Source organism: Dermochelys coriacea, chromosome 4, assembly GCF_009764565.3.
Source record: "Dermochelys coriacea isolate rDerCor1 chromosome 4, rDerCor1.pri.v4, whole genome shotgun sequence".
NCBI lineage: Eukaryota > Metazoa > Chordata > Testudines > Dermochelyidae > Dermochelys > Dermochelys coriacea.
The window spans coordinates 35,867,022-35,892,818 of NC_050071.1; the positions used below are offsets into that span (position 1 = coordinate 35,867,022).

Below are 25,797 nucleotides of genomic sequence, written 5' to 3' on the forward strand. Positions count from 1 at the left end.
ACAGAATAAAGCTAGATGCTTGCAGACAGATCTCAGAGACCCATTGGCAGTTCAGCTGAGTTTAGTTTTGACCATTCAGGAGCAACTACTAGGGGCTAATTTGCCCCCACTTAGCCCTATGCAACCCCACTGAAGTTATGTAACCTTTTATGTTCACAGTTGAATAGACTTTAAGACCAACAGGAACCTTTATGATTATGGAGTTAGATGCCTAAATATCTTTGAAGATCTGGGCAAAATACTGGGCCAGATCTTGTGACTCATATTTGGATAAAACTCTCACTGAAGACAATGGGATTTTTGCCTAAGTAGGGCTGTAGAAATGGGCTCATTATGCAAGAAGTGCACACAGTTGAGATTATGCAGGGGCTATTTTTCGAGACCCTTTTAAATAATATACACTAAAAATACTGCCTGGGCCAAATCAGCTTACAATGAAAGCTAAATTTTGCCAGGACCCAGTCAGTATAGGATTTGTTTCTATGGATAGTGTGTCTCCAACTTTTGCATTTATCGATACCCTCATTGACCCATCCCTTTTCCCAACAGCCAAGTCCCTAGTTCTCAAAATGTTTCCTTTTGCAGAGTAATTCAAAGGGTTTATAGTCTATTTATTGTGTATGAAAATCACTGATTGAGGAGGTTATAAATAAAACATTTTCTGTTTGCTTGGGCACATGCGTACATTTGCAAGTGTGACCCTTACCCTGGGATCTGCATATACTGCCAGTCTGAAAGAGAGTGCCTGTATTTCTGAGTATGATTGTTGTCCTTACCTACAAAAATAAGATTAGGGAAAGCAGTTACTGTCTACTGTTCAACAGCTTGAATGTACTGGTGAATGCAGCTGCCTTGAGCGCTTTGCCACAGAGTCAAACTCTTCCCAATAAGTCTTCTATGCTTGCTTGAAAAACACAGGCTTAGCCTTCATTTAACCATTAGCCTTGCTTCTGGCTCAGTTTTATTCCTTCACGCTGAGTTTATCTGATTACTTCAGCTGGGTGAAACAGAAGGCCTGTTGACATCACCAGTGAATACTCTGGCCTTGTATATGGCTCTGAAGCAGCCATCTAACATTTCATAAAGACGCAGAAATCAACTTGGGAGAAGCACTGGGAAAGCTTGGATGTAAAGCACATATTAAACGGATTCTACACTCATTTGGCACAAATGAAAGAAAGCAGCACACCTATCTGTAAGCAGCAAGTGGCCTTTCAAAAACACACAAATAGCATATTACAAATAAAGCCCAATGTTTTGATCGTTTAAGATCTACATAGTCTTTCCATGCTGCAAACCTCTCATTTGTCAATTTTGAAAGGCACAGCATGCAAGATGGGCATGAGGTCCAAAGTATGGATCCATCTCTGAACTCTCACCACTTTTTGGGAATTTTTTGGATCTGAAGTTTTGATTCCAGCCCAATTCTAAACCTGATTGTGATGAGCTACTTTTCCTATAACTTTGTTAGTATTTTGCCACAGTTGAATGGCTGCTTGTGAATTCAGTATTTATTAGTGTACTGGAGAATGAAATTCTTTGTCTCACCACACCAGATGTTACAAAAGCCCCACCATTTCCCACCAATGTGCCTCAACACTTGACCAGGCAAGACAGCTTGCAGGAATAAGAAAGAGTGCAGTCTTCCTGACCATTCAGTCTTTGGGTTCTCTGCAGAGACTGCTAAGAAGGTTGCTGATTGTAATAGTAGTTTTAGTGGTGTGGATACATGCCCTGCTTACGTGATTCCATATCTATTGCTCTTTCTCCATCTCTGAGACAAGACACACCCCACTAGAATCACCAACAAGGTACAGTTGTCAGGGCTCTGCTTTTTTCTGTCATCTTCTTGGTTGTGTTTTCTCTATTTTTAACTTTAACAACTGCTATAATGTTGATGATACATCTTTTGACACCTCTAGTGACTCCTCCCTGACTAACCTTCTCCAAATAGACTCCCTCATCTCCTATGCTGGGAAATCTCCTTCCCCCTACCTCAGCAACATCATGTAACCTACTGCCTCAGCTCCAGCTCTGCTCACTCGTGTCTTTATCTCCTCTTCCCTTGACAATGAATTTCTCTTCTATACGGTCTCCTAAAATTAAGACTTCCAGAGACCGATATGAACAGGGAGCGGCCGCTTGCTTTCTTCCACACAAACATTACCACATCAACTTCATTCTCATGGGCTCCTCATTCATTTCTGGGTCAAGTTCAAACCTGCCTTCCTAAAGCCTTCCATGACCTCCATGCAGCCTGTCTCCCAGATGATTGGCCCTCTCTAATCCACTCCCTAATGCCCCTATTTGTTTTGCAGTGACATCCTCTCAGTCCCTCTCATCCTCTCCACTCTCAGTGCAATGACCTCTGGCAGAATGACCCTTCTGTATTTGTTAGCTAGCCTATCACAAAGGAAAATTCATTGCACCAGGCTACTATCATCTCCACCAATCAAGAAGCAAAAGGTAAAAAGCCTGATCTGCCTATACCTTATACAAGGTTAGCATTACCCTTTCCCATCAGCCTCTATACTTCTTTCATTTTGAATTGTACATGGGTTTTCAGCTGTTTGAATTCCTGCTACAGAAATTATTCCAGTTGTTGGTAGCAGTAGCAGGGAGCTATCCTCCAGTGGACCAGCCATTAAAGAGGGGAGAAAAGGTGGAAAATCTTCCACCAAATGCATCCGATGAAGTGAGCTGTAGCTCACAAAAGTTTATGCTCAAATAAATTTGTTAGTCTCTAAGGTGCCACAAGTATTCCTTTTCTTTTTGCGAATACAGACTAACACGGCTGCTACTCTAAAGAGGGGAGGTGACACATTGTCAGCTCATTTCACAAGTGTGAAAGGAAATACTTCCCTGCCACCTCCTCTCCTTCCACAGAAAGTCAAAAGAGGAAGGAGGGAAAAAAGACAAAAGGAAAGACAGAAAGGGAGGGAAAAGCTCTGCAGAGGAGAATACCTCAGTCTTAGCCAGGCACACCACAGTTTCCAGACTTCTGGTAGGCAAGTGTCTACTTGCCTTACTTCCCTCCTGTTATCTCTCTGTGTTCCAGGTTCCTGAACTCTCTACTCTTTTCCCCGCCAGCTACGTCCACACAGCTTGCTGCCTCCCTCTTGCATGTGTTTATTATTAGTAGTAATTATTTTATTTTATTTTATTTTATTTTATTCCCTGTCAGATGGGATGAGCAGAAGTCTATAACAAGCTGTTTATAACTTCTCTGTCACATCAACTCTCCATCTCATTCCAAATATCATATGAAAAAGAATATTTTCTCCTTTGACTATTAGTTGTATGTATTGTTTGCATTACAATAGTGCCTAGAGCCTATTGTGCAAGGCACTGTATAAACACATGATGAGGAAAGTCCCTGCCCCAAAGACCTTACGGTCTAAATAAACAAGAAAAACAAAAAGGTGAGAAGGGAAACCAAGAAGATGAAGTGATTTGCCCAAGGTCACCCAGGAGGTCAGTGGCAAAACTAGGAATAGAACTCAATTCTCCAGACTCCCAGCCCAGTGACTTGTTTTTGCTTTCCCCCTGTTATTTTAGGGCCCAATCCTGCAATGATTTACTTACATGCTTAACATTACACACTGTAAAAAGTCCTATTGACTTAAAAGCATGTATAAGTTTTTGTGGAATCATGACCTTACTAACTACTTAACTGGACTTGTGTGTACAAGAACCCTGTAAATATTTTGGGATAGAGTTTGTAGGAAAGATAGTATGCAGAATTGTAGTGCATGCATATTTAATCACCGTCCCATGTATAATGCCTATGTTGATGTGTGGCATCATCTACACCATAAAGGGCCCCCAGCTTAAGCACATGCAGAACTTTACACCGCTACCTAGTCCCAATGGAGTTAATGTCAATGGGACTTCTCATGTGTGCAAATTTCTACATGAGCTTTTGTCATTGAAGGACCTGGACCTAGTTTAGGGTTGTCTCAAGGTGACATTGGCACTTTAAGAAAGAATGGTCTGTGCACCTGTACCTGGTAAGTTGCTCACTCCCTTCCCCTCTTCGCCCTAATTAGGCTTAAAAAAGGGCACCTGGGCCAGGGCCTAAATGAAAAAGGTCCCTGAAGGAAGTCAGATGAAAGCTGCCTGGAAAGCCCCTGAAAGAAGTCAAGAGAAAACTGGTGAGTCAGAGCTGCCTAAAAGCATTGACTGAGAGAGATGAAGAAGGGCAGGTGAAAGCTGCCTTAGGAAGAGAGGAGATACCCAGAAAGAAGTAGCAGGAGATGCAGAGACCTGAACAAGGGGTTGATCCTAGAGGGTGGTTCCCTGAGCCAGGAAAGGACTGCAGGTAGGGAGGCCTGGCTGACTGGAATACTGTAGGCAGTTCTGTCCCAGGAGACCTGACCTGGAACTACCAGAGAAGACTTGTGGGAGAGAACTGAAGCTTAAAATTCTCAGGGAGAACTCTCTGGTGGATGATGGTGGCTTAGGGGGAATTGGTGACCTTTGAATGGGATTGAAGAGTTGCTGCATTATAACTTAGCTTTACTTTGGGGTTTTGAGAAGTATTTTACTATGTGGACTATGGCAGTTGAATTTCTTGCTCAGAGAGACAATGTTACTTTGCACTGGTGGATTCCAAGGGGAAACTGAGGCAGGTGTGCATGTTATGCTATTGCCTGCCAGAGAGGGCACTCCAGGTAGGGCCACCCTATGCAAGGGCCTATGTGGATTTTCAGTATCAGTTCTGTCTTTCATGGGTTTGAGGGATCATTGTACAAGTTAAAATCAAAGCTGTTAAATCTCATTGTTACAGAACTTCACAAACACTTTTGTGGACAAGTGTGGTGTTTTTTATTATTATAGAGGTGCTACTTTTAGTTAAGTTTTACATATCTTTTCTGAGGCAAAGAGTTTTAACTTTGAAAACACAATGGTTGATCTTTTCAATGTAAAACAACTTTGAAGCTGCTGAAATAGCAAATATTAAAAATCATGCAGTGATTGCATACCTGTTAATGCTGCAAAAATTACACTGCCATAATAACAAAATACATCCTAACTGAATTATTTGAAAGTACAATTGGATTGCTTGTTTCCCTAGCATGATGTAGAACGTTATGATAAGCTAATTTAAAAATGACAAATGCAAGACCTGATTTTTGTATTGCTTGTGTATCAAAAACTTGCATGGAGTGCAGGCTCAGGCCCACAAAAAATACCCCTGAAATAACCAAGAATGCAAACCAAATTCCTTATCAATAATTACATATAAAATAAAGGAGTGGTGACAATTCCACAGATTCAATAGAAAATAACCTATTATTGGGAGGGAGCGAGATCTGTGTTGTTCCTGGTTCTTAACTGCGAACTATGTAGGTTCAGATTTACCCGGGAAGCATAAATTGGTTGAATTTACAGTTCTTAGATTTTACTACCTAGCCTCCTACACTTACTTTTGCAAAGTGATCAGTTCTTTGATGGGGAGGGGGTGCGGAACAGCTGATCAACAGCCCTAGCCATTCAAGCACTAAAGCCCCACTTTCTCTCTTTGCTTCCAGACATTTGTCTAAGAGGCCCAGGGGGAGGGGTTGATCTTTGTTTAAATTATACCGCCAGATTATGGCTGTGTCAGGAACACTTTTAAGTTATGACGAGATGTTGCAAGATTTATGCCTTACGTGAAAGAAAGCAAACACAGACCCTGGGGATTATGCTTTTGTCACACTGCCACTGCTCTGGCTTCTCATCGCTATTCTGATGCCAAGAAGGGCAACAAACCCCCTTGAGAGTCCTAGAACTACCTGCTGAGCTCTGACGGTGCCATAATGCAATACACACAGGGATCATAAACTCGTTGTAAAGGGAAGATGACCTCTCTGTCACGAGGAATTGCCTTTTTATAGTGAGGTGCTGCTATGGAAACCTGACTTTTGAACTGTAGGTATCCCAAATCCAGTACAGTATCTGCCTTCAGACTCATAGTGTTTCACTGGTGGGGCATTGTGCTTGCCCTGCTTACCTGCCACTAACTGTAAAAGGGGGCTGCTCAGGGTTTATTTTAAAATGGTGCATTTCGGAAATTAGAACCGTGGTAGCATGAAAGCCCATGTTCCCAGCATAGGCAGAGGCTCTTTCAGCTGTAGCCACAGAGACATGAACTGCTGTCAGGCCCATGCCCTGCTGGGTGGGAGAGGGTCTTTTCTTTGCACACGACAAAGGCTGACAGGGCAGAGTGGTGATCCTCCTTCCCTCCCACTCTGTATTTGGGCAGAGCGGCTCACATTATATGTTTACAGACAGTAAATGATAAAAACAGATCTTTCCTTTCATGCTCTGAGCGGCTGGATGAGTGGGGAATGCAAGTGAAATGAGCAAATCTCAATAATGGACAGGAACTGTACACCAATTGTAATGTACCGAGTAGGATCCGTTCACATCCCCTTCTCCCCAAGTCTTCCATGCAACCGTAGTTGTGGAGGAATGATTAGCTTTTCTAGCACATGTTCAGCTCACTTTCCTGGGACACGTTATTGCTCATTTTAATGGATCTGTGTATCTCTCTCCTAATTCAGGAGATTCCTGTTCATCCCCAGAAACCATAAATTGAACTTTCCCCTGGAGCCATGTTTTTGTTTGTTTAAAAAAAACAAACCAACTTCGAAGACTGTGTGGGCTACATTATGCCCCCTGAGGTGAGGTTCAATGGGACTCATCTCGGCTAGGATTTTTTTTATTGTCTGAATCCAAAACACAGCTGAACCCACCACGTTCTTGTCTGGATTAGGGTGGAAACCACTGAGTTGATCATAGAATCATAGGACTGGAAGGGACCTCAAGAGGTCATCTAGTTCAGTCCCCTGCACTCCTGGCAGGACTAAATATTAGACCATCCCTGCTCTTAATCAGATTCCACAGCCTCCCTAGACAATTTATTCCAGTGTTTAACCACCCTAACAGTTGAAGTTTTTCCTAATGTCCAACCTAATTGGGCTGCAAATTAAGCCCATTGCTTCTTAGCCTATCCTCAAAGGTTAAGAACAGTTCTTCCTCCTCCACCTTGTAACCATCTTTCATGTACTTGAAAGCTGTTATCAGGTCCTCTCTCAATCTTCTCTTTTCCAGACTAAACAAACTGAATTTTTTTCACTCTTCCCTCATACGTCATGTTTTCTAGATCTTTAATCATTTTTGTTGCTCTTCTCTGGACTTCCTCCAATTTGTCCACATCCTTCCTAAAATGTGGCGCCCAGAACTGGATGCAGTTGATGGTGGTTTCTACTGAAATCCATATGTATTTTCAGCTTTGATCTGACTTATTGCCAGGGTAAACTGGATGACTCTGGAGCATTTTGAAGGCCCCTGAAAGACCTGGCTCAAGTTTCTGGTTTATAAGGAACCCCCAAATCAGGCTTTGTAACCTAATGTTTTCTCACTTCCATAGCTCCACCACTAACCAGTGTGTGGTGTCTATTCTCACTACTCCTGTTTAGGACAAGGCGCTCTCTAGTCTAGCCCATGAACAAAGCACTGGAGACTGGAAATAAACAGGGAGAAAAAATGTCCGGCTCCAAGTCTTGTGCTGCCTTGCTGCGAGCTGGAAGGAGCCCTGAAAAGAATAATGAAATGCTAATCACCTTGGCGCCTTGCTTATCACACCTGTGTGGTAGCCACATTAGATATTCAGGTACAGCCTTTAATAGGAAGAAAACTTTGCCTTTGGGGGGATAGGGCGTATTACCGAGCCTTTTAAAAGTGCACGTGGGAGAGAGATTTGGTGGGACAATGGAATCGGTGGGGCCTGGCTTGGAGAGAGAGAAAAGCATTTCCCCCCCCCCTTTTTTTTTTTTTTTGCATTCCTAGAGTTTGGTTATTAAAAGGGATGGTTAAGAAGAAGAAAGTGAAGCTGGTCTCACGGGCTGCCCCACACACTCACTGGCGTGAACGAGTGGGTCTTGTTTTGTTCCTTCAGGCCAATGGCAGATTTGGGGGGGACCCAGCCTGAGATTGCTGGCCACATCAAAGCAGTGATTATGCAAATACCCACTTCTTCTTCTTTTTTTTTTTTTTAAGGGAATTATTTATCCCACAATAACCCCCTGCCAGGGTGGGGAACAATAGATCTGGCCAGATAGGCTTCTAGCCCAAGGCTGCCGGGGAGGGGTCGGGGGAGAGAACCCCGCAAGTTTTATTGGGCTAACCTAATTTCACTAATTCTCTTTTCACACGTTTTTCTTTCGGGACCGCGTTTTAAGGGCCGGGTTTCACGCTCCCAGGATCTCCTGGCACCGGGCAAATTCATGGGCTGCGCATTTTATTTAATTAATACATTCAGCCGCGCCGGGTCCTTGGTGGGGATTGGCGCTTTTGTAACGAGTTCCAGGTGTTTGTCCCCAGAAGTCACCCAGTGGATGATGGGCGGATATTGACGATGGGACCGATGGATTGTCATTAGTGACAGTGCTATAAATCTAGCGGTTTCAGAGTAGCAGCCGTGTTAGTCTGGAGGTAACGCCACCGAGGTCAGGGGAGTTAGCAGGCTTTACTGAGGGCGAGCCGATCCCCTCCTGGGACGTTGAAATAGGAGGACTCTTGGCTGGAAGTGTGGGTGATTTCCCAGCCTGTATCCGATCCCCCTCTCTCCTGGTAATACGCTGGCTGATGAGAGCTTGGCTGCTTAAGTCTGAAAGTGAACCAGGGCTATGGCCCTGCGAGTAACCACTCTGGCCTATTGCCCAGCGGCTCCTCCGCCTATCCCAGTGGCTATCTGTTGGCTGTCCCTGGCGATCTGAGCTGAGATGGGGAACGGTTCACCCTGGGCATACGGCCCTTGTGTCGATCCCGTCCGTGGCGGGTCCCCCCTGCTCCGCGGCTCTCTGAGCAGACGCTTGACATGCAGGGTGGCCTCGCTCTGCGGGACTCGTGTGCTCCGACAAGGGCTCAAGATGCTGCCCCCACCCCCCTTCCAGGGCCGTTCAAAGTCGATGAAGGAGGAGCGAGCGAGCGAGCGAGCGAGCTCGGGTACCTGCCTCGGTCCACTTCTCCATCCTTCGCCTCCAGCTTTCGGTGCAGAGCTGGGGCTGGATTATTGCCTGTTTCTTGGGGCCCCAAGGCTTGTGTATCGTAGCCCCTCTTCCTTAGAGAAAGGGCCGCGTGATCTGCCCTCTCCACTTGGTTTCCTTTTAGCTTCTAGACAACAATAACGAAGGACCGGGCTCTGCTACTGCCCGAGACAGGCACAAGGGGGCAGAATCTGGCCCGAAGCCTCGCACTCGGTTTAGATGCTCCCCCTCCCCCGACTTCTGTCCAGGTTACTTGCTTTTAGAGAAACAGACCCCTAACATGTTTCAGAGTAGCAGCCGTGTTAGTCTGTATTCGCAAAAAGAAAAGGAGGACTTGTGGCACCTTAGAGACTAACAAATTTATTAGAGCATAAGCTTTGGTGAGCTACAGCTCACTTCATCGGATGCCCTAACATGGCACTCCTTGGAAAAAAATCCAGTCGACTTCCTAGTCATCTGCGCACAACCAATTCCTTCAAGGGCTCACAAGTGAATAAAAAGCCCTGCAAGGGTGGTGGTCAGCCTAAAACTCTGGCTTCATAAACTGATCCCGCTGAGGACCTAAACATAGAGTCCCTAGTTGTTCCACCACAAAGGAAAACATTCTTGTAACCACTCCCCAGACTGTACTTTTTTATTTTTTTAAGCAACTTCAGCAGTGAATAGAAATGAAGTTCATGCACGCAAAAAGACCAGGATGTCTATGCCATAATATTTATCACATAGCTATATGTTCAAATGCACATCTCTTGGGTCTACATTCTGGGTGTTCTCTCTCTCCCTCTCTGACACACACACACACACACACCCCTGCCATCAGGGTGGCAGAACCTTCAGTCGCATCGCAAGTGGACCTACTATTTCACACTATCCCTACGGTGATCTCTCCTTGTGGCTGAAATCCTTCTCAGTAGCATGAAGACTATAGGTCTGTGTTGGGGTGTGTTTTGTGTATTTTATGGTAGTGACAAGGGAATCAGATTTAATATTTAACTATTTTAAATGGGTATTTCCTTGCTAGGCCTTGGTGTGTGTGAATTAAATGAGTGGACGTGATTAAATGAGGGATAAGTGATTGTCGGGAACATGCAGAACGATGGCGTTCTTAGAAATGCAGGATCTCGGCAACGAAGCAGCTGTTACTGTGTCTTAAGGGTGGTTGTTTGTTTGTTTGTTTTTTGAGGATCATCGATCACCTAGATACCTCCATCACAGTGCACTGGATCGAGGTGATAAAACTTTCAAACACTGTTCCGGATGAAGAAAATTTCCTGTGCGTGGCTAGCAGCCATTTTTAAAAAGCTGTACTAAATTAATTCTTAAACTAAAACCTATGAAGTGAACAAAAAATTAGTTAACTTTTGTCGATGTAGTGCAAGAACAGTCCTGAAGTCATTCGATTATGCATACCTGGTCACTTAAACACGATTTTGCTCTAAATGTTCTGAGTGTCATTTCCTGGGCTGAGATGGGGCTGGCCTACGATGCAGGCCGGAGAGGAGTTTTGTGTGTTGTGACCGGGTTGCTAGCGCAGATGCTTTGAGTAAATAATCGCTGTGTGTAACGGGCTGTCTGGCTTCCTGATCGTTACCTGCGGGGCTCTGTTTGGTAAATTTGGTTTCCGTTGGCAACCGTAGTGATAGTATAAAATCATAAACCTCTGAGAGGCACAGAGAAAGAATCGTCTTCAGACGAATACATTTACTTTCCATTTAACCTGAGGGAGTGATCGGATTAAACGGCTATTTCAACCAGTTTATCTCACTGGATTTGTATAGATGAGAATTTGTCACGTTACTCATTTCTGTGTCAATTCTCACGTAGAAAGACACTGCAACTAGCAGGGCAAAAATCTTCAGTACACTTTTTCGCTGAATTTTAAATCAACTGCAAGGTTTAGTAAAAGCTCTGTTCTCGCTTTCCTCAGCGTTGCAGCATGACCGAGTCCACTCCCCAAGCAGCCCCAACTTCACAGCATCTCTGGATTTATACACAGTAAAAGGTAGTGGATTTATTTTTATGACCCCGAGCCCAATAAAGCTGTGAAGATTTAACGTTATGGAAGGTAAAGGCAGTGTTTCTTTTCAATCGTGGGTTAACATTAACTTTGTAAAATCATGTAATTTCGACTGAAGTCTTAAACCAGTAAAATTTATTTTTAGAGCAAGAGAAAATTTAATTTCATGCTTTTTATTTCGAAGTCCTAAGCCATTTATTTAAAAGTAGCTTTCCGTGATTTATGGTCTCCTCGTTCACATCTACACCTTGCCCCTCTTTCTGGGGAACTATACACGCTTCTTCTGGGTGTTTTTGTGCGTCAAAGCACCGCAATCGCTTTATTGTTTGTTTATCTACATGTGAACACGCAAATATACCTAGTGTTGTATTAATGACAGCGGATCCTATTCTACCTACTCTGAGCTCCTTCGATCGATTGGCTTTCGGGGGGGTTAAGTCACTTAGGAGGTCGCAGGAATGCCCCCTAAACTTTCGTGGTTACAATAAATGACTCGCCCCTTTTGCTGCCAGATGATGCGTAAACCTTCCAATCAAAAAGGGTACACAAGTTATGAAAATTATATACTTTATTTATCTTATCACAAGAACAATCCTTTGCTCTTCAGCTGTAAATACATACTAGAATAAACTCTGTAAAATATACAAAAAATATACATATCTTCCATGAAATCTTTCTTTTATAATAAATAGATGTGAACACGTGTGTGGCTGATCGCTGTAATGCTCCGTGTCTGTTTAGGTTTTCAGTCTGTTGATTTATTTTTAATCTCTTGAAAGAATGGGGGAGTGCCTCGTCCCCTAAAAGGTCGAGATAAATAATGCATGAGGTAATCCTCCCTCCTGATCCCCCCCCTTTCTCTACATTCCCCCCCCTTTTTGATAGAGTTCAGCCTAAATTTCCACGCTTGCATTCAATCATTACAAAGCCTACAAATTATACAATGACTTCTAACCTGGGCCTCGAACAAAACAACTTTTCCCCTCTTATAAATCATAAGAGACAGATGGCAAAATAGGGGGAGGGAGCAGGAAGAGAAGGACGGGACAAAAACGCATTGTGCCGAAGCTGGGCAACTGAACAAAGTGCACATCAGAGAGGAAAAGTTTGGTTTGACAGGTGAAATTCCCACAGCCTTGAGGCAGCACTGGGAAGAGAGCAGATGCCAGCCATCGCAAATCTGTGGCTAATATTGTTACTGGCCCTAGAGTTCAGCTGCGAAAGTACTTTTCCCGTCACCCATTAACAGGTCAGCGAGGAATCAAAGGTGACGAGAGCGCATCAGGCGGGGGCGCTTCCTTAGCGGATTCACGGCGCCCGCAGCCCCTTAGCGTGTCCGACTTGTTCGCCCCCCTCGTGTGTCTCTGCCCGAGGCTCTCCTGCGGGGGTCAGAGCCCCTGTGCTCTTCCCCCGCCTCTCTCCAGCCCTGCCCGGGTACGACGCCCGCTCTCCAGCCCCCGCGCCCCTTGTTGCACCAGCACTAGGCGAGCGCCCCCGCGGCCAGCGGGGCCCGGGCTGGCTGCGCGGCCGGGGCGAGGCGGGCTGCTGGCCGGGCGGGGTTAGAGAAAGTCCCTGGCCCGCGGGCGAGGCGGCGCGTAGCGGGGCTTGTCTGGCTGCCAATAGTCCACGTCCGAGGCGGAGCTGCCCGGCGATAAAGTGCCGCTGTAGGAGGAGGCGGCGGAGGACAGGGGGCTGTTGGTGCAGCTCCAGGAGGAGGCGGGCGAGGGGCTGCTGGCGGTGCTGGCGGGCGCGCCCCCGGGGCTCAGCAGCACGGCCTCGGGGAAGAGGGCTCCCGGCAGGCCGGCGGCGCAGTGGTCGGCCAGGCGCAGGGTCTCGCTCAGCGCCCAGATGTAGTTGTGCGCGAAGCGCAGCGTCTCGATCTTGGTGAGCTTGGCGTCCTCGGGGAAGGTGGGCAGCACCTGGCGCAGCGCGTCCAGGGCCGCGTTCAGGTTGTGCATGCGGTTCCGCTCCCGGTTGTTGGCCTTCAGCCGCCGGCTCTTCTTGATCCTCTGCACCGTCTCGGCTGTCTTGGTCCCCCGGGAGCCGGCCCGGGCCCGGCCGGGGCGCCGCTTGCACTCGTGCCGCCTGAGGCTCAGCTGCAGCCGCGCCGGCTGCTCCTCCGCCGGGCGGGCCGGCGAGGGCACCTGGAGTTCATCGTCCTCCTCTTCCTCGGAGCTGGAGGAGAGCGGGGCGAGCGAGGAGGAGCAGGGCGAGGCCGGGCCCAGCAGCAGCAGGTCTCCCTCCGCCTTCCGCGCCAGGCTCTCCGGCTTCACGAACATCCTGCAACGAGAGCGGGACAAGCCCCATCACGCCAGGTCCCCGCATCTCCCAGCGCTGCAGCCCGCCCCAGGGCCGGGGCACTGCTCCTGCGGGCGCTCGCCTGGCCTGGCCTGGCCGCCCCGCTGCCCCCTGCCCACCCTTGGCCGTGTAGCTGCCATGCGCCTATTGGCACCCGCTGCCACACGTTGTGCCCGCGGCGCTTCTCCTCGGCCGCTCGAGAGCTAGCCCCGCACATAGACGCCGAGCAGCCAGCCCCGCTGCAGCGCTGCCAGAGACAGGCAGGGGCATTCCCACGCCCGGCTGCTCTCCGCCGGGACCCTGACCTCTCTGCCTTTAAACCAGCGGGAGCGGGGCAGGCCGGCGCAGGGAGAGGGAGGCGGCCGCGGCCGGGCTTAGCGGCAAGATATTTTGCTCTCGGCAACCGGGTGGTGGTGGTGGGTTTTTTTGGTTTTTTTTTTTTTTTTTTGCGCCACCGCGAGGGAAGGGAGGCGGGGGGGGGGGGAGAGAAAATAAAAACTCCAGCAACGTTCGTAGCAGAGACTCGGTGACTTACTTGGCTCCCCTTTACTATGTTTTGGGGTTGGTTTTTTTTTTTTGGTCTCTTTGCGGAGTGCTCTCTCCCTGCACGGGCCCTCTCTGCAATCGTCAGGGAGCAGACTTGCGGGTGTCCCCCGCCCCTCCCTGCTCCTGGAGAGGGTCCCACTGTTGCTGGATAGGGGGTGGGGGTCCAGCCGCCTTTGCCAAAGAGGAGCTGAAGAAGGGCCGGTTGCCTGCTGCCGCTGCCTGTTTTGTTGGTGGGGTGCGGGAGAGCGAGTCCTGGTGGGGCCAGCCGCTGGCACGCGCCCCGGCACTCCAGTTAAAGTGAAGCTGCTTGAGGTTCAGTGGCTGTGTGTCTGGCACACGACTCTCCTTAAAACCCCTTATATACCCCGCAGAAAACAATCAAATCTACCCCCAGGGCCCCTTGAGCTTTCCCTCCCCCTCCCCGGGTTTATTCTTTCTTTTCATTTCATTTATCATCCCTCATCTCGTTCTTTCTCTCTCTTTTTAAAGCCCCCCCCCTGCACCCCTTGCCTCCCTCCCCCACCCGCCTTCCCTGTCTTCTTTTATCTGATCCCCATAAAGTGTGTGGCGCAGCCCCGGCTGCTCTGCGGCGTGATTGGTGCCTCGCGCTCGGCTGGAGCGTGCCGCTAATTTATTAATGAATGGGGGTCGCGAGGCGCAGCTGGCCAATCAGGGAGTCCCGCTAGCCACGCGCGCTGGAGCCTGCTCCTTTTCAGCAGCTCATTAGGCTGGAGGGCAGCGAAGGGGAGGGGGACTATCGTATCCAAAACTCAACCCCCCCCCCTCCTCCTCGCAGGCTCGGATGCACAGAGAGACAGACGTACAGGCCGGGACACACAGACGCACCTAGAGAAAAGCTGAAGCGTGAGCTGATGTATCCGATTCCACTGGGAGCAAGGGCAGCTCAGGGGTTGATACTCAATGAAATTCTGTGACGCACAGTTTACGCCCTATATGAACAACTGGAGGATACAACGTTGGGAAGCACGTGTGTCCGTTTAGGTCTATCCAAATAATATCGTGGGCGTGGTGTACTACTATCTTGAGCTGCGATGAGGGTGGTTCTGGAGAGGTAGTGGGGAGGGGGGGGGAGATGCGGAGTAAACGACCTCTAGTGTGTGGATGGGGGTGTGGAGGCGAAGGTTTTGAGCTGTGCATGGTGGAGGGCATGAAGTAGGGTTATGTGTGCGTGTCCGGGGAAAGACTCCGAGGGCAAAAATGTGAAGAAGGAAGGTGTCTGTGTTGCTGGATAGGAGTTGTGTATTCAGGGGGTTGCAAGCCTAGTGCAGGCTTGTCTACGCCTTTCTGGGGAGGGCTGTGTGTCAGGGTAGCAGGTGTGGAGCAGGCTGTGTCAGAGTGGGGGGGGGGGTGGCGTGGAAGCCCACATCTGGTGCATGTTGTGTGGGGTGGGAGAACTCTTGTCTCCAAGGCGTAACTAGCAGCTCTTCAGTGAATGAGTTGCATTCCCGCTCCTCATCATGTATACTTGCCCAGTTTAGCTTGCTCAGTGTGCTTCGCATGAAGTGTAGACCTGCCCTGAGGAAAGGAGCTGTCCAGAGTCCCCTCAGCTAGCCAGTGCTCCTCGCTTGCCTTCTTGCAATAAAAGCAAAAACAACGAGGAGTACTAGTGGCACCTTAGAAACTAACAAATCTCTAAGGTGCCACTACTGCTCCTCGTTGTTTTTGCTGATACAGACTAACGCGGCTGCCACTCTGAAACCTTCTTCCCATAGTTCCCTTCTGGCTTGCTTGTCTAAACAAATCCCTCCCTTCTCTTCCCCAGTGCCTCGGAGAGCATTCGCATCCTGTAGCCATAAGACACCGGTGACAGGATGCCTGTGTGGTTGCTGGAGGAAGGAGGATTAAAGAGACTGTGGCTACGGATTCAGGGGGTTAGGGGTACACGGAATCATTAGATAGCGATCCTTCAACAACAGAATTGCCAGGAGGACTGGGGGATTTGTAGGGGAGGATTCGCATCCGTAAATGTCCTGAAATGAAATAATTGACACACTATCGCTCAGATGATAAATAGCATTGAAAGTGATTTACCCAGGCTAGGAGAGGGGGAACTTTGAAAAGAAGATCTAGAATCCATTGCCAGAATAGCGGCCATTTCACTTTTTTTTTTTTTTAAGGCAAGGAGACTAAAGAGTTTTTGCCATACAAAGGAGGAGAAAAGGGCAAGTAATGTGTCTGTTGAAATTGTTGGAAGGCCCATGTGCGGATAAGAGCTGTACCTCGTGTTCTGGAGGGATCTGAGCAAACGAAATCTTTCTTGGCACACACGGGAAATAATAAATCCACGACAACAGGCTTGCGCGAGATTCATTTTTTTTTTGCAGCCTCTTTTTCAAATTTCTGTGCTAACATATTTTCTCTGCTGTGTCTATTCGTGTAGTTTAAGGCTCTAAAATACATAACAAAAATAAAACAAAAGGCGAGTTATGATTAGCATTGTTTGCAAACTCGGAACAACTTTAGAATGAATATGAGAAAAGGAAAGCCTTTTAAAAATTGTCTTAAACACACTACATTTAATTAATGCCAGTCTATGATGGGGAAGAAAGAGGACAGATTAAGAAGGAAACTCATGTACATTTATGCTGGATTTTGGGTCTGAAGACTAACAAAGAGAAATCCTTCCCCAAAGAAATGAGAAAGAAAGGGAGAAAAATGATTTGGGGAACAAAAAAGTACATTGGAGATGCATAATTTCTATTACACCATACTGTAGTAAGATGTTCAAATACATATCTGAAAAATCTTAAATCTGCCTCTCTTTTTTTGGCCAGAGTGTCAGCATGCTGAAAGAAATAAACAAATACAACGGATTGAAAACGAGGGTTTTCTGCAGCTTTAGAGAGATGTTTCACTCATCTTCATAAAAAGAAAAGGAGTACCCGTGGCACCTTAGAGACTAACACATTTATTAGAGCATAAGCTTTCGTGAGCTACAGCTCACTTCATCGGATGCATCCGATGAAGTGAGCTGTAGCTCACGAAAGCTTATGCTCTAATAAATGTGTTAGTCTCTAAGGTGCCACGGGTACTCCTTTTCTTTTTGCGAATACAGACTAACATGGCTGCTACTCTGAAACCACTCATCTTCATAGTTGATCAGATGCTATATCTACTCTTGCCTTGTATTTCCCTCACCCTTGTAAAAGCAGGGAAATTCAGAGGAATTAACGAAAATGTAATTTTTGGCGATGTGTTTCTTTTCTAATTTATAATGTGCCATTCGTTCCATCGAGTGACATATTCACCAATTTTAAAACAACAATGTGGAATACAACACACTGACACAATGTCCGCTCAAAAGGACTTAAACAAAACAAATCAAACAAACAAACAAAAAACTCATCAGTCCACGACCAAAACTCACCCCCCACCCTTTCTCCAGACCACCCTCTGAGGCAAAAGTCTTGAGTGAACACATAGGCCTTGCAACATACCCTGGAGGTCAACAAATTTGGTCTCTGTCGGTCCAACACGGGAAACGAATTGTGCTAAAGACTTATACAATCAAATGAAGACCACAGCATACTTTAGTGTGCAAAATTTCTATGAAAATTGTTCTAAACAGGATTATGGCAACGTGTGGGGGAGGAAGGAAAACCCTCAAATCTTAAAAATACGCAAAGACAAACCTAAAACCTAGATGTTGATACTATCACCCACAGAAATACTGTACTTTCTTAAAGCTCAACTAACTTCGTATTCAACAAAGATATATTTCCAGATTCTACGTGATTTGGTCCTTCATAATGAGTGTGCCCGAATTTCTTTGTGAAAAATGCTTTTTTTATCATTATTTTAGCTTTCACGTTTTAGTGCTGAAACCAAATCTGAGCGTTAATGCCACTTTTTAAAAAAAAAGTTTTACATTTAAATTCAATTGAATGTAATACACACAAAGTTTCAGGTACCGGTGAAAGACTTCCCTTACAGTCCTTGTACAAAGAAAAGGAGTACTTGTGGCACCTTAGAGACTAACAAATTTATTTGAGCATAAGCTCAATGCATCCGATGAAGTGAACTGTAGCTCACGAAAGCTTATGCTCAAATAAATTTGTTAGCCTCTAAGGTGCCACAAGTACTCCTTTTCTTTTTGCGAATACAGGCTAACACGGCTGCTACTCTGAAACCAGTCCTTGTACGTGCTCCCTTAAGATCAGTAAGATAGTGACTGGTTTCTTGCAAATCCAAAGTATTACTAAATGTAGTGGACTGAATGGAATGGAAAGTGTCTGCGAATCTGGCAAGTGATTTAAATGAACATTTTTAATATGGTTCATTAGTAGTCTACATGCTTTCTTAACTGTATGCAAGAGTAAAACACAGAGAAACTCCATGCAACAGCCCTTAGTTTCCTTTCTCGACCTTATGAAAAATCTTCAATGCAGACTAGAGTCACCTACCCTCTCAGTTGTTCCACTTCTTGGATTTCTCTTCCTCCCCCACCCCCGCCCATTTACCGAGATTTATTTAACTTTGTCACTGATGTAAAAAGTGATAGACTGGATACGGACAATATTGGGGTTTTGTTAGAACAATTACAAATCAAAAGGCCCTTTAAAATTTCCAAACCCAATCTTTCTCCATGGTGTCTAGTTATCAGAAACAAATAGTTATGGGGGATGCTACAGGGAAAGAAAAGTTTGGAGGAAAGAAACTTCATAGCAAAACAATTTTCAGCTGCGTGATTTAAATGCGGGAACATGGATGTTTCAATGCTGCAATAAGAATGACTGGAAAGTGTATGTTTTTCAAACTAGCTGAGTTTAACCCAGCCTCCTACTTGTTCAGCAACTTAGCCAGGTCGTGATGGCAAAAAGCAATTTCAGTTCGTCGTCGATTTTGAGCCAAACGCGACCAAAGACCAATGTACTAAGCACTCCCAGCACTCTTTTTTAACGTAGCTAAATTCAAGAGGCACTTGTGTGGTCTAAAAAACTGGCCAAATGAAACGAAGCTGAACTGTTATGCAAAGAGCGCTGAATAGCCCCGGGGGGTGGACAAGAAGTGTCGCCTACTGCCCACGGCATGAACTGTCCCCAAAGGGTCAAACTGTTCAGCTTCAGCCCCTTTGCCAGGCTCAAGCCTACTTTGCAGGAACAAAAGGCCCAAAGCAGGCAGTGATCAAGAAACAGGAGCACAATGATTTAAGCTCATCACACAGCCCAGAAATAAAGGGCACTGAGCTGGCGTGTGAGTGAGTGAGAGACCTTTAGAAAGGCTTTGTTCGTTATAAGAAGCTTGAACTCTGAGGCGACCCAAAAGTCCTAAAAGTTTAGGGTAGGTGTTGCTGAGGGACCTTTGGCTCCAGCCCATCCACGCTTCGACCTCACAAGTTGCGAGCGAGCATTAATGGCTCGCTGCTGCCCCAGGTGAAGAGGGGCCAGGGCGGGGGCCTGAGCAGGACATGGGGGCTCAGTGTGTGTGTGTGTGTGTGTGTGTGTGTGGATGTTGCTGTACTGTCACTAAAACCTATGGCGCTCTGCAAGTGCTGCGGTTTGCAGGGAGGGGCTGGACAGCGTGAGAGGTGCAGCTTAGCTGCAGTTCTCGGGCCCCTCTCCTATGTGAGGCAGCGTTGGGAGGCGAGGGCAGAAACTCAGCTCCTGTTGGCATTTCTGGTGTTGAGAGAGGCAACCCGGGGCGCCCCCCCTTCAGTGTGTTACAGGGCCAGGGCATCGAAATACACGCCACCTCTGGGAGCAGCTCTCCCCCCCCCCCATCCCAAAGACTCGCTTTCCTCCCCCTCTAGTGTCTGTGGCAATGAAGCAGCGGGCCAGACTGATGCACTGGTTGGGTTTCACCCGGAGCTGTCCTTGCCCCTGTGGCTTCAAGGCGTCTTTTCCCTCTAGCACAGAGTCCCCGCCCGGTGTGGCTGTGCCCTCGTTTTAGGCCGATTGTTCCCTTCCAGATTTGCATGGCAGGTGCAGGCCCGCGGAGTGATTTTTTTAGACCCATGGCCCCTCCCGCCCCCCCCAAAGGGTGTCTGCGTGCCTGTGAAAAAGGCCGCCGGTCCCCTCCTTTCCAGAAGAGAAGACGCCGGAGCCCGCGTCAACATGCTTCAGGTTTCTTATTACTTTCTATAGATCTGGGCAAAAGAACAGCCGATTGTGTGAAAACCCCGGTGCCTGCAAAAGGGACATTGGCCATCCAGGCGAAGGTGCGAGAGCGAGCGAGCACTAATCACTGAACCAGGAGACAAATACGATTACCAGCTTCGAGCCTTGAGTCAGAAAGTCTCATAGACTTTAAGATGTTAATCCCCAACATAATCCTTCCTTTGGCGTGTCGGAATAGTGCAGCCACAAGAGTTGTTTTGTTATTTATATTGGCGTTTAATAAAACTCAGCCAGTGGTGAATGGGCTGCCCACTCTCCAATGGTAATTAATTCCCTATTTCAGTGACCCAATTGTGCTGGGATAGAGCAGTGGGACAGTCCCACTGCCCCAACCCGCCTTTGTGCCGCTACACGGCTCTCGTGCTTCAACAGCTATGGAAACTCGTCCTTTTGATGTCATTCAAGGAGTTTTCCTTGGGCATCTTCTAAACTTCAAGGACCCTTTTCTTTCTCAAATGCATGAAAAGCAGGGCTAGCTTGACCACCTCCGTAGAATTTAATGATTTGGTGAAAGGGCCTTTTGGGGGGCTGTGTAAGGGGAGAGAGAAAGAAAATTGGGCAGGGGGCTATCCAAACTTGAGCGCACCCACCTCATTCAGCTCCTAATATATACAGATCTTGAAAGCCATCCTTCCTTGTTACACATACTTCTGGGCTTCTCTTGGCCAAGCCATTTTTTCAAAAACGATCTGCTGGGAAACGTGTATTATTTTTACACTCTTGCCACACATTCAAACAGGAGCATGTTGGCATTGTGCACTCTCAGCCCTGGGGGGAAAATGATTAAAACGGAATTTTCAGCCCTTTAAAGAGAAAGCTAAATGGGGGGGAATCAGTTCGGTTAGTGTTATAACCAAGGATGCGCTATTTGCTTTTATATGTTGGGTCTTACGCGGAGCGGAGGAAAAAGTACTAGCTATTCGGTGGCTGCAGAGGGAAGGTGTGAAATAAACACGTGAAGAACATGCAGTGGCGCTGCAAAGCCGTCCCAGCACATGCAGCTCCTTCCATGTCTTTATACACACTTAAAAAAAAAAAACACCCACCTTCGCAAGTCACAGAAACAAGTCCTGAATTCAACTAAGAAAATACAGAGTGAACCATATGGCCAGGGTGGCTCGAGTTGGCTGCATTTTCCCCCAGACAAAGAAGGGATTGAGAGTTGAAGGAAAGGAGAAAAAAAACAACTTTCCGGCTGATGAAGCTGTTGTCTGGAGGCAATGATCCCAAATCTCAAGGCTTTATTCCAGGCTCCGACTGAGACGTGATATGTCATATGATTAGCATCTTTCATATTTACAAGAGTAGTATAGGCTGCCAGTCTTTAGAGAAAGGCGAGAGAAAGAAGGGGCATATGCTGAAATGGATTTAGCATTTGAAAGAGTGAAAAGAGATCGGATAAATACACTTAAACGAGGATTTAGTTTTACTCCTGTTGAGTTCTAATGGATTGTTGATTGAGATTTTAGGGAGCTGTAACAGAGGTGTCAGCAGTAATTTAAAGGAGCTATTCAGTCGTCTACTGTTTCTTCTCCTTCCACACTTCACTTATTAATGTCTTCAATCACTCCCTGGGCCAGAAACACTTATCAAATATGATAGTGCGCGCTCTCTCTCGCAAATTTAAGAAAATGGATAGCTGCAAAGTTTAGGCTGTGTAATGCAGTTGTTTCTTCACTCACAAAGAACAGCACTTCAACTTCTGCTGGCAGCAGACTTGCATCAGATTTAAGTCATTATCTGTACTGATGTCGTGTGATTATTCAAATGTTCTTTCTTCACTACCTTTCTTTATTAAACCTTTGATAGTTCAAAAGGAAATTCAGATTGGTCTAGCGGAAAGAGAGAGTGCACTGGCACCACCTAGTGGACAATCTTTATTTTATCACAAGGTCATTTTTAGGCTGTGGAAGAATGTACAAGTACAATGAACAACACATGCATATTATATTAAATCACATTGCAAAACCAAGCTTTCTACATGATATACAAGAAATACCAGTTACTGGTTTCAAGTTGTTTCAGAAACTAGGAAGATTGGCTTAAATATCTTAACTAAGTGACTTTTTTTCTAAACAACTAACACTTTCAATATAAAACATTTGATTAAAATATATTTTCAAGAAGCTACAAGAGGCTTCTCTGGTTGTTTTTTGATCATTTTATAAGAGGCTGTTCTGGTTAGTTTCCAGACTTCTTGTCTAATGTTCAGGTTTCCTCTTTTACCTCCAGCTCTGTCATGGAATACCATGCTATGAAGTTGTATTCATATCATTCAGGTGGACAGCAGCACTGAAGAGAAAGAATAAGTATTTGTGGGTGGCTAAAAACACATTCTTCTTTTTCAATTCTCACCATAGATTTTATTTTTAATGGGAGTCATGGAGTGTTTCATTTACTCATGAAGGAAAAAAATAAAAAAGCTTCAGTGTCCTATATCAATGGATTTGCAAGTAAGCCAAGTAAGAACTCTTCTAAGATAGGCCATGCTAAATGTTGATGTAATTCTAAAGATCAATTAAATACTTTTCAAAGGTTATTTTTAAAAAGGGAAAAAAGCATTTTTTTTTCTTTATAAAAAGCTTAGCCAAAATGTAGGATTGGCTGAAAGAACCCATGTTCTCAGAGAGTGAAAACACTTTAGTTTTTATTATTGTTTGAAATACTGTGTCTAAAATGTTTATCCACACACCAAAAACACATTAGGTTACATTCTTATACCCTCAGTCACAATGATTAACATTTCACTCCACAAGTGGTCCCACTGGAAACAAAGGTGCCATTTAATGTGAGTAAGGGTATCATCATCTGGCCCATAAAGAAGATGAGATAATCAGCTTGTGAAACAACCACTTATTAAATCATAGTGAAAATCCCTTTGATGTCACTGGAAGCAAGAGTTGGTGCAAAGTAAAGAAGCACTTCATCCTACGTAAAAAATTCGTGAAGGGCTGCCAGCACATGTAATAGATTCAGGTGGTGGCTATGGTTTGTTTCCTGGTATTTAGAGCCTGGGGTGATGGCAGTAATATCTTAAGTTTTCCAGCACGGCTACATGAAAAATGCTTTATAACACCAACTCCTGATAGTCACAGTCGCATATGAATGCATATAACTATCGCCAATTAAAATAAGGTCAATAGGAGGGGGAAGACACTGCATTAACGTATGGTCTGTGAATATATCATCTTAACTTAAAAAGTTCTGTTTTCAGCAAGTATTTAACATCTCAACTACAGCATCAGATAAGGCTGGAAAGGACTTCTTGGATCTACAGAACCTATTTTGTATTACACCCATCATTACGTTATTTGAGCACGCAATCCAAACCATGTGTATGGTAAGTAGCCTAAAACACATCATGTGTGAGAGAGATGGATGTTTTCTTTTTCTCCATTAATGATATAGCCTTGTGGTATTGCTGGAGATATTGCATATTCTCTCTCCACTAGGCATATTTCCTTCTCAGTTAGTCCTAAACAATGGCTCAGGTCACCAATAACCTGAATCCTATTTTCAGTGTGTATTTCATTTTGCCCTCTTGCTCTTACCACTGTAATTACTTTCCGTGCCAGATTAAATTACATGGAATGTAATTAAAACTAGGAAAACAAACTTTAAAACTTCTATTGTTATGTTTCAGAGTAGCAGCCGTGTTAGTCTGTATCCGCAAAAAGAAAAGGAGTACTTGTGGCACCTTAGAAACTAACAAATTTATTTGTGCATAAGCTTTCGTGAGCTACAGCTCACTTCATCACTCCAATGAAGTGAGCTGTAGCTCACGAAAGTTTATGCTCAAATAAATTTGTTAGTCTTCAAGGTGTCACAAGTACTCCTTTTCTATTAATTGTTATGACCACTATAACAGCATATACAAAATTTGGCATAATAATTTTAATTGCTGCTTCACACTAAAAATCCTGGTGGCACCTTGGAGACTAACAAATTTATTTGAGCATAAGCTTTCGTGGGTCCATGAAAGCTTATGCCCAAATAAATTTGTTTGTCTCTAAGGTGCCACAAGGACTCCTCATTGTTTTTGCTGATACAGACTAACACAACTACCACTCTGAAAACTAAAAATCCCGTGTGTTGCCAAACCAGCCGGAGCTTTTTCAGGATGCATGGTTTCATTCCTAGATATAAGTGGCAGTAATTAAGTCTGGAGTTAGGATGGGGTATAATCTTGTGACTATTTGTAAATGAAAATGGTTGTAGTTTGCTGACGTGGCTATTTGAGCATCCCACAGCAAAAATTTGTTCCCCATGTATGTAGTTACAGACTGCAATCAAGTCACCCTCTTAACCTTCTCTTTGCTAAGCTAAATATATGTGTGTTACAATTTGTTCTGACAACATGAGTCCTTCTTCACCCTCCCATACCTATACAAATTGTCTGATTTATGGGACAAGTATTTCTTATTTTCAGGTTTTTAAAAAGGCTGAAATTGATCAGGAGTATCAACAATACACGTGGCAAAAGCGTACCCACAATGAAACAGATTCCAGAAAATCCCAAACTTGATATTTGTTAATAAGGAACACATACGATCATCCATAATTCAATGCCCCCAGCTACTGGGCCTTCTGGTTTTGTGTGTAAGAATTACCCCATAGGCAAAATCCCATATCAGGAGTTTCCAGGCATTTCTTTTGAAAGGAGGAAACCATTCACTGTAATGTATAAAGGATCATGGTTCCAAGCCAGGTACTGGACTCAAATGGTGGACAATCCCAGAGAACATCTGCAGGGGTCTTCCAATATTCCTTCCAGACTCATGGGTACACACATCAGATGCCTGAGGGGTGAGGAGCAAACCTGGGGCACAGAACAGAACAGAACAGGGCACTTGGAGCTCCATAGGGCAGTTTCTTTCTATGAAGGTTCCAGAGACACCTCTAGGGTGACCATATTTTGTTCTAGCCAGTCAACGCTACCACTGTGGCTTATCTCAACAACCAAGGGGGAATCTGGGAGCTCATTTCTACATGTAGAAGCAATGGAGATAATGAAATGGCAGAGAAGAATGTATTTTCCATAAGAGCAATATACATAAAGAGAGAACAGAGTAAGAAGGCAGATGGCTAAGCAGACATGCAGTCAACAGCTCAGACTGGTGTATAAATCAGGACATTGTTAACCTGATTTTACAGAAATACGACCTCCGAGATGTCAATCTGTTTGTCAGTCAGAAGAACAGAATGTCGACAAAGTACAGTACTTCACACCCGGGGACCGGATGCCAGGTTCCTGGGGACAGATGTTCTCTTGCACAGATAGCCACAGGACCTATTTTACACAGTCCCACCTCTTCTGCTTCTAGGGAAGGGAATTCAGAAGTTAAGGTGAGAAGCAGCAAAAGGTGATAACCCTGGTCTCCTTAACCAGTATGGATATAGAACTTTCTTGGCATTAGAACCCCCCATGGCATCTACCAGTGAGACTGGTTATTCTTCACCAAGGTCCTATCCTCCATCCAGGCCGTCTACTCAGACTATCTACCAAAGTGATTGGGACTCTCCTCTCTTCCAGAAAGGATTAATTAGTAAAGGATTTCCTCCTTTGTCAGGAAAAGATATAGCTCAAAACAAAAAACTCAAGGACCCTGGCATCTTGGCTATTCTGGACTTTCTTCAGGACCGTATAGACCAATTACTTCAGCCAACCACCACAGTGCATCAGGTATCAGCCATATGTAGTATCTTACATGCGGATACTTGGCAGGGAATCCTCAAGTATCCAGATTTCTCAGGACTATCAGAT

The 25,797-nt window shown here is 45.5% G+C and overlaps 1 protein-coding gene and 1 long non-coding RNA gene across 2 annotated transcripts in view; one reads left to right on the top strand and one right to left on the bottom strand.

The window, feature by feature from the left end:
• The window catches only part of LOC122459972, a 32,746-nt gene extending 12,472 nt beyond the window's left edge, over nucleotides 1–20,274 (top strand). The window contains exons 2-3 of the long non-coding RNA XR_006280966.1: nucleotides 4,050–4,154; nucleotides 20,001–20,274. This is a non-coding gene — a long non-coding RNA (uncharacterized LOC122459972). The remainder of the gene's footprint in view (nucleotides 1–4,049; nucleotides 4,155–20,000) is intronic.
• On the bottom strand, nucleotides 11,960–13,364 carry NEUROG2 (neurogenin 2). Its single transcript, XM_038398850.2, has one exon. It carries the CDS (start codon nucleotides 13,329–13,331, stop codon nucleotides 12,612–12,614), a length of 720 nt encoding a protein of 239 aa, XP_038254778.1. The 5' UTR covers nucleotides 13,332–13,364; the 3' UTR covers nucleotides 11,960–12,611.
• Nucleotides 20,275–25,797: the final 5,523 nt, after the last annotated feature.